Source organism: Doryrhamphus excisus, chromosome 22 (genome assembly GCF_030265055.1).
Source record: "Doryrhamphus excisus isolate RoL2022-K1 chromosome 22, RoL_Dexc_1.0, whole genome shotgun sequence".
NCBI classification, from domain to species: Eukaryota; Metazoa; Chordata; class Actinopteri; order Syngnathiformes; family Syngnathidae; genus Doryrhamphus; species Doryrhamphus excisus.
The window spans coordinates 8,471,340-8,479,175 of record NC_080487.1 but is presented as its reverse complement, the minus strand read 5'-3'; the positions used below and the strand labels follow the sequence as shown (position 1 = coordinate 8,479,175).

The window sequence follows — 7,836 nt, the reverse complement described above, 5'->3', positions numbered from 1 at the left end:
CATTAACATTGGACATGGAAAAAACAATAAGCATTGTGTATATTGTAATGTCATTACAGTACTTCTCCATAAAAATACGTTGGTCGGTGTGGCAGCCATTTTGGAAGGTCAGATTTTCTATTTCATTGCACAAACCCCAACATATCACATATCACTTGACATGCCTTCTCCATAGCACATCCTGTTGAGTGTTGTGCATTTAAGAGAAGTTCAAGAAAGAGACCACACTTAAATATAATCATAAAAACTTTTACTAAAATCACAAATGGAATGTGATACTACTGTACATGAAATGCATGATGACATGCTAAAGATGACAAAAATGACAGCTGTAAAGAGGTTTACTGCAATCCTGTGCAGCACTATAATAATCTTTATACAGTTTTCTTTACTTGTCTCTCTTTTCAGATGACCAATAACCTGCAAGAAAGAAAGAAAAACAATAATACATTACAACGTAGCGTATTTATATATATTTTAAAATTAACAAAACATGCATATTCCCGGAAATGGTTTTCAAAAGCTCCACCTCCTCCTACACACCTGGGTCAGGAGGAGGACAGGAGAGCCCCTGCTCAGAGTTTAGCAGATTTAGAGGAGGCTATACCCATCAGCTTGGAGATGTCATTAGCTGAGGTCAGCCACGATCCACCATCCGCCACCAGGATGGCTCCGGTCACGTAGGATGATGCCCGGCTGGCTAAGAAAAGAATACAGTGAGCCATCTCTGTCTTGTTGCCTGCTCGCTGCAAAGGAATGGACTGGAACAGACCAGCAGACTCCCCTCTGGGGCCACCTAGATTAAAGAAAAAGTATTTGTTGTCCTATTGAATTAGAATTGCAATCCAGCATTATGCAGACTCCATTACCCAGTCTGCGGAAGCCCTCTGTGCCAGAGATAGGACCTGGGGCCACAGCGTTCACCCTCACCCCACTGGGTCCCCATTCCACAGCCAGATGCTTAGTCATGGCATCTGGAAATGGGAATCAACATTGTGGAAGACAGGTAGTTACATGATGGATAAGGGACAGTAACCTCGAAACCAATCCTACCGTTTGCCGCCTTGGCAGATCCAGCATGCACCTGCAGTGCCTGGCCCTTGTATCCAAGCGTTGCAGAGATGTTGACAATGTTGCCCCCATGATCCTGAAAACCAAAACAGCTAAACGATACTCAAAATACATGACAAATGATAGAGAGATCTCACAGAAAAGTATGTTATACTGTGGAATCTCCAAGGTCAAATATAATCTGCTCCAACTTAATACAGTCACCCCTCACAATATCACGGTTCCATCAAAAAATGTTGAAAGACAAAGGTACATGTAATATTCAGTAATGATTACATTATTGAGAAGTAAGTTTTTAGCTTCTTTAACAGTCTTCCCACTCTGTTTTAAAGCCTTTCTTGAGTTTAGAATACAGTAAATAAGATCCAATAACCCGTATGTATAATGAAACTAAATAAAACTAAAATCAATGAAAACTACTCAGCCGTTGACGCCTGACAGACAAATAATGTGTGAAAAAAGGTGAAGCGCATGTCACCTAGTGGCGTTTTATAGATAACCATCTTCTATACTGCTTAGACTCATTGGGGTCGCAGGAGTGTGCTGGAGCCTATCCCAGCTGACTTTGGGCGAAAGTCGGGGTACACCCTGGACTGGTAGAAATCTATTTCACATATCGTGGTGGGATCTGAAAACAATTAACCAGGAAAAACGAAGGACGACTGTACTGTCATACAAGTGTACTAAGTGTGATTAAACTAAATAAAACTAAAATCAAGGAAAACTACTTAGGCGTTGAAGACGCCTGACAAATAATGAAGTGGAAAAAGGGGAAGCGCATGTCACCTTGTGGTGTTTTATAGATAATTTAGGACTTAATATGTATGTACTGTATTTATGCTAGCATCTTAGAATGCTAAGGGGACATCTCCCCTCCCTATTATTGTTATTGTTACAGTATATGTGTAAATTACATCACCAAATGGCAAATATAGTCCTAAATAAAGTTAAAAAAATATATATATATATGTTTGAATTATTTATATGACAGGAGCGCTCTGCTGTTTTCAAGCCCCCAATTCCACAATGCTAGTCAAATATCCTCCATATGAATATGGTTAAGGGTGAGGACAAGCGGCATGGAAAATAAATGAACGAATGTAACTTGCTACCATCTTATGGACACTAAGGGCTACAGCAGTGCTTTCTCATACCTTGAACCACTTCTCATACACAACTTTGCTTGTGTTGAATGTTCCCATCGTGTCTATCTCCATAACTGTCTTGAAGGCATTGAAGGAAAGAGCAGAGGCGGGACACAGGAAGTTTCCGGCAGCATCTGTCACATACAGCAAGTTACAAATGCTCTTATTATGTATTACATTAGACAAGCAAGTATGACCTTGTGTTAGTGAAATACAATCAATATGATAAAGGCCAACAATCTTGCACTGTAAAGGCCTTGGGGTGTTAAGATAACAGAAAAGTTGATGATTAAGCTACAAAATCTTCACACTTGACCTTTATGCCAGGTACATCATCCTTTTATTTTTCCAGTCTTACTGTTAACGAGGATGTCTATGTGGCCCATTTCTTTGAGCGTCTCATCCACAGCTGCAGTGATGGTCTCAGGCCGCCTTACATCCAAGCTCAAAGGGAGACAGCGGCGTCCCGAAACAGCAGATAGCTTCTGAGCAGCCTGGCAAAGACATTGAGTGATATTGCCTACGGCTAACATCTTAACATTTTGGAAACAAAAAACAACAGAGAAAAAAACCTCTTTGAGCTTATCGATGTTCCTGCTGGCGATCACTGTGTCACAGCCATGCCTGCCAGAAAGAAGAATATATGGCTTATGAAGCTCATTGCTTAGGGTGACATGCTTAAAGGGGACCGATTATGCTATTTTTTTGACCCTTCGTATTGAGCTGTGGACGCCTATAAAGCAGCCACACACAATAACCCGTACAGAAAACTTCCTAGAGCTTCCAGAATATGCACCCATACCAGCTGTATTTCCTTGGATTTGTGCTTCCCACCAAAATGGTTGATTTTTTATTTATTCCACCCAAGGCACGCCCCCTCCACTGATTGGTCACATGCCCAAAGTGCTTCACAGCTCCAATAATTTCTGCCTGAGCTTGGCTTGTAAACAGAAAGGCAGAGCCCATAAGGAAGCCCACTCCTCTGTGACATCACAAAGGCACAGTTTTGCAACGCCCTCTGAAACCAAGCGTTTTGAGCCACCCCAAACTTCTTTCAGGGCTGTGTAAACCTCATTATCTGAAACGTTGGCAACGTTTAACGCGATAACACTGCATTCTAACAACATTTACAGGTCAGAAAAGTGGAAAAAGGACAATAGGTCCCCTTTAAGAAAATGACAATAAGAAACAACACGGTTACACTTGCGCAGTTCAACATGCCTGAAAACACTGGTATATGTATGGTAAATAGAGTAATCTATTTATCATACATATAGTAAGTCATAAAAAAAAGATTATGACTATAATCGGTGTGTATGAAAATGTAGCATATTAGTACACTTTTTTATTATGAGTGTGCTAAGAGAAGCTCATAACTACCAAACAATAAATTTGGCTCACCTCATAAAGATTTCAGCTATCCTGAGTCCAATTCCCGATCCACCACCAGTGATAAATGCAACTTGATCTCTATAAAGGTGTATTTTTTGTGAGATACAGTACAAATAACAATGACACATCTCGAAGTACTTCTTGAATGCCTACTTGAGTAAGTCAGGGCTGTAGATGTGTGTGTAAGAAGTTAGGCAGTCATCAGTATCAACATCTTCAGGTAGCACATCCCCTGTCTTCTGTGGCTCTGCCATGCTCATCAAAATAGAATACCTCAATATACAGCAGACAAAAAAATCAGCAATACATTTCTACTAAATGATAAGAAAGAATCAAAATCACATGTACCAAGTCAGCAAAACGAATGACACTTTTAGCTATTAAGATTCTGGAACACCAGAAAGACCGGATTTGTCATGTAAACACACTAAAATATAAGCTAATTTCGTTACTATTGGTATTATTAAAACAACAGCAAAATTAAACACACTACATTTTTATTTGTTAATTTTCTACCTCCAGAAGACATAAATGTGAGTTAAAAGATAAACAACTTTGTGAAGTGCCAGCTACGGTATGTAGTGCAAGTCGACAAGTGACATTTAGCTAACTTTAGCTTGTGATGCGTTACCTGCTGGCGACCAAACTTGTCAGTAGCTTTGAAATGACTTTTTTTTACCACGAAATTTCCAAAGCTATCAATCGAAGTCCGATTAGGTTGCTTTGTGTGCCACCCCTACTTAAGTCAGAACTATTTGTACCTTGGACGCTAGTTTTCCCGACTGCTGCTCGCGGGGCATTATGGGAATTGTTGTTTTACGTATTATTCAACATCCCACTTTCCACTACATGAAGTTATCTGATTAAAAAAAACACACACACGTGGTACACGGGAAAATATGACCTTTCACTGGAAATCCCTCTCTGAATTCAACAATGTAGGCAAGTAATGGCAGGGAGAATGCTGAAGTGTGCATTCGTGAGACTATTTTTGAACTTGTGGGTGTTCGGCAAAAAAATAACAGCTAGAGGGCGCCATTGTTCAGACTTTTCACACAAAGCGTTCAATGTTCCATCTCATGTGGAGCGTTTGGAAACCAAACACCCTAACCAACAGCTATTTTGCAAATACTGTGGATAATTAAATTTCCCCACTGTTTGCCCCTATGCACATAAAATTAAAAAAGTGTAATCTTTTGTGGCAGTACATTTAAAGGAAAACTACCTAATATATATGAAAAAAGAAAGTATGTGCAAAAACAGAACCAGAATCAAAATATTGTATATTTATTTGCTCCAGTGAGTTCAAGGCTCTAAAGTTTTCGCTGAACTATTACAACCCCACAGCTCCAACAACTGCTCCTCTACTCTGTCCATGTGTCTGCTCAGCACTGTTCTGACTTTGTGCTGGCGTGTTAAACAGTTTTTCTTCCTCCAGGCCCACCAGCCTGCTGCTGATCTCCCACAGCCTGCAAGCTGCATCCTCATCCACAGCCTGGGGCGCCGGCTCCTTTTCTGTCAGCACGTCATAGTAACGTCCCGTCACCCCCTCCATCTCCTCAGCCACAGCCATGTAGATGCTGGGCTGGGACCCAAGCTCTGGGTTCTTTACCAGCAGCGAGAAAAAAGGACCTGGGGGCCACACATTGGTTGTATAACACACATATATATAAATTTCACAAAAGTGGGCAAAACAAGTGATGAAGATGATACCTTTATCTCAAGTTTGGTGCTCATTATATGGCATGGCACTAATTGCTGTTATACCCGCATTAAATGGTTATTTTGCATAATAAGGGACCTTTAATGTCTTGATATATATATTTTTTTCAAATGACAATAATTCCTACAATAGAAGAGCAGGTTGCTTACTGAGCACAGTGCTGGAGACCCAAGATTGATGCAGACCAGTGTGCCTGCCAAGCTCCGTGGCAACAACCCCGGGGTGCACGGCATTCACCGTGATTCCAGTGCCTGTAAAATACAAGAACACACAAGGCATTGTTATGAAAATGTGTATCCAACTGCCAATTAAAAACAAGAATAAAGGGCGTACGTCCTCCCACACACACTTGCCTTGCAAGCGCTTGGCCAGCTCTCTTGTGAAGAGAACATTGGCAAGCTTGCTCTGACAGTACGCGAGCTTAGCGTCATACTTCTTTCTCTCCCAGTTGAGGTCGTCAAAGTCGATTTTCCCAACAATGTGGACGAGCGAGGACAGGTTGATCACTCTGCTGGGGGCGGACTCTTTTAACTTATCCAGCAGAAGATTTGTCAATAAGAAGTGTCCTGGAGGCAGAAGAAAAAGTCATGATTTACATGTTAAGTCATTCGGGTATAACTCCAACGACATTAAGGCAGATGTGTGGCGCTACCTAAGTGGTTAACTCCAAACTGCATCTCAAATCCATCCTCTGTTTTCCAGGCAGGACATCTCATGACCGCTGCATTGTTTATTAGCACATCCACACGCTGCTCCTCTGCAAGGCAATACATTATTCAAGATCGTATCACTTTTTAATACAGTACAAACCAAACACCAAAAGGGAACTTTTGAATTTCATTAGCTCACTTTCTTTGATCCTCCCTGCAAAGTCTCGTATGGATTTCATGGAGGCCAAGTCGAGCTGACACGCGTAGACATGAGGATTTAGTGTGTTGCCTCTGATTTCTTTGGCAGCTGCCTCGCATTTCTCCATGTCTCGGCAGGCCAAAATGATGCGACCCCCTGAAAGTGTGTAGATGGAAAAGGACAACAGACTTAGTCTTATTGGCCTGAATATAGTAATCAATCGTTTCATTCATTTTCTACCGCTTATCCTCATGAGAGTCGCAGGGGTGCTGGAGCCTATCCCAGCTGTCTTCATGCGAGAGGCGGGGTACACCCTGGACTGGTGGCCAGCCAATCGCAGGGCACATATAGAAAAACAAACATTGACACTCACATTCATACCTATGGACAATTTGGAGTCGCCAGTTAACCTACGTAGCATGTTTTTGGAATGTGGGAGGAAACCGAAGTACCCGGAATCCAACTCGGGTCTCCTAGCTGGCTTGCACGTTAACTACTCATCCTCCAAACCCAAAAAGTGAAAAAAGACCCCCAATCCCAAGCTTTTCATTCATTCATTCATTGATTTTCTACCGCTTATCCTCACAAGGGTCGCGGCGGTGCTGGAGCCTATCCCAGCTGTCTTCGGGCGAGTGGCGGGGTTCACCCTGGACTGGTCGCCAGCCAATCACAGGGCACATATAGACAAACAACCATTCACACTCACATTCATACCCATGGACAATTTGGAGTCGCCAATTAACCTAGCATGTTTTTGGAATGTGGGAGGAAACCGGAGTACCCGGAGAAAACCCACGCATGCATGGGGAGAACATGCAAACTCCACACAGAGATGGCAGAGGGTGGAATCGAACTCGGGTCTCCTAGCTGTGAGGCCTGCCTGCTAACCACTCTCCCATCATGGTTAATTGCGTCCAGATCCTTCCACAAAGTAGGATTCCTTATTTCTAAATGATAAATCATATTTCCTATCACATCATAATCATATTCCTGATGTTGTTTGAGGACTCTGCTTCACTAATCACCATTCTCTTAAAATTGGCATCAATACTACCTTATATTTGGGGCAATATCGTTCAAAGTGTCACTATTTTTTTACACACCTCTCTTGGCCAATTCCCGCGCTGTCTCTTTGCCGATACCGGTGTTGGCGCCTGTTATAACGACCGTCTTCCCATTTAGCTTAGCTTTGCTAGGACATCGCCCCCCTGTCACGTGGTTCCTGTGAAAAGGATGGACTCATTTACTACAAGAAGGATGATAGTCATCCCACTGCACTTGTTGCATTACTGCATTATGAGCAGGGCTTAATCAATTATTAGCTTAATTAATGAAAATATGACATCGTATGTGTATGTTATTATAGTCCAGACCAGCCATACAAGCGTCCGCAAACACAAACAAACATGGGATTGCTCACACAGTTGTACAAATTCTGTTATAGAAGACAATGGCCGTGTCATTATACAATTACTCACTTGAGCAAGACAGCACCTCCAATAACAGTTCCGAACACAGAAACAGGTAAGATATACTTGCTCATAATTCATAAATATGGAGAAATAAAACAGTTTGAGTTGTGTTTCCTCAGCTGTTACAACGCGCCTTCACTGAAGCGCAAGGGTATGCTCGCGTGCTGATGGCGTCATTGCGACA

At 42.0% G+C, this 7,836-nt stretch overlaps 2 protein-coding genes across 6 annotated transcripts; both read right to left on the bottom strand.

Annotated features, from left to right (window-relative positions):
• Nucleotides 1–233: 233 nt before the first annotated feature.
• Nucleotides 234–4,410, bottom strand: decr2 (2,4-dienoyl CoA reductase 2, peroxisomal). Of its 3 annotated transcripts, none has more exons than XM_058061986.1 (10): nt 4,370–4,410; nt 3,762–3,881; nt 3,618–3,686; nt 2,789–2,840; nt 2,575–2,710; nt 2,226–2,350; nt 1,054–1,147; nt 870–974; nt 544–796; nt 234–420 (listed from the first exon to the last, which is right to left on the bottom strand). In XM_058061986.1, the coding sequence occupies exons 2-9, from the start codon at nt 3,866–3,868 to the stop codon at nt 576–578; spliced, it is 909 nt and encodes a 302-aa protein (XP_057917969.1). In that variant the 5' UTR covers nt 3,869–3,881; nt 4,370–4,410; the 3' UTR covers nt 234–420; nt 544–575. The 3 variants fall into 3 exon arrangements, with proteins under 3 accessions (XP_057917969.1, XP_057917967.1, XP_057917968.1); XM_058061984.1 differs by having other exon boundaries at nt 4,240–4,386; XM_058061985.1 differs by having other exon boundaries at nt 608–796; nt 4,240–4,386.
• A 469-nt stretch (nt 4,411–4,879) lies between these two features.
• Nucleotides 4,880–7,836, bottom strand: LOC131109713 (retinol dehydrogenase 13-like). Of its 3 annotated transcripts, none has more exons than XM_058061980.1 (7): nt 7,659–7,836; nt 7,284–7,402; nt 6,181–6,336; nt 5,984–6,088; nt 5,685–5,897; nt 5,481–5,582; nt 4,880–5,240 (listed from the first exon to the last, which is right to left on the bottom strand). In XM_058061980.1, exons 1-7 carry the CDS (start codon nt 7,721–7,723, stop codon nt 4,942–4,944), a joined length of 1,059 nt encoding a protein of 352 aa, XP_057917963.1. In that variant the 5' UTR covers nt 7,724–7,836; the 3' UTR covers nt 4,880–4,941. The 3 variants fall into 3 exon arrangements, with proteins under 3 accessions (XP_057917963.1, XP_057917964.1, XP_057917966.1); XM_058061981.1 differs by lacking the exon at nt 7,659–7,836 and adding an exon at nt 6,421–6,499 and having other exon boundaries at nt 7,284–7,371; XM_058061983.1 differs by lacking the exon at nt 7,284–7,402 and having other exon boundaries at nt 7,659–7,802.

Excerpts from the sequence above, each read along its gene's own strand:
- decr2 (XM_058061986.1), bottom strand. The coding sequence starts at position 3,868 with ATGAGCATGGCAGAGCCACAGAAGACAGGGGATGTGCTACCTGAAGAT. Across the intron at positions 2,841-3,617 it reads ATAGCTGAAATCTTTATGAG|GCATGGCTGTGACACAGTGA; the intron begins GTGAGCCAAATT and ends TCTTTCTGGCAG. Across the intron at positions 1,148-2,225 it reads TGTATGAGAAGTGGTTCAAG|GATCATGGGGGCAACATTGT; the intron begins GTATGAGAAAGC and ends TTTGGTTTTCAG.
- LOC131109713 (XM_058061980.1), bottom strand. The coding sequence starts at position 7,723 with ATGAGCAAGTATATCTTACCTGTTTCTGTGTTCGGAACTGTTATTGGA. Across the intron at positions 5,583-5,684 it reads GCTGGCCAAGCGCTTGCAAG|GCACTGGAATCACGGTGAAT; the intron begins GCAAGTGTGTGT and ends TGTATTTTACAG. Across the intron at positions 5,241-5,480 it reads GGTCTCCAGCACTGTGCTCA|GTCCTTTTTTCTCGCTGCTG; the intron begins GTAAGCAACCTG and ends TGTGGCCCCCAG.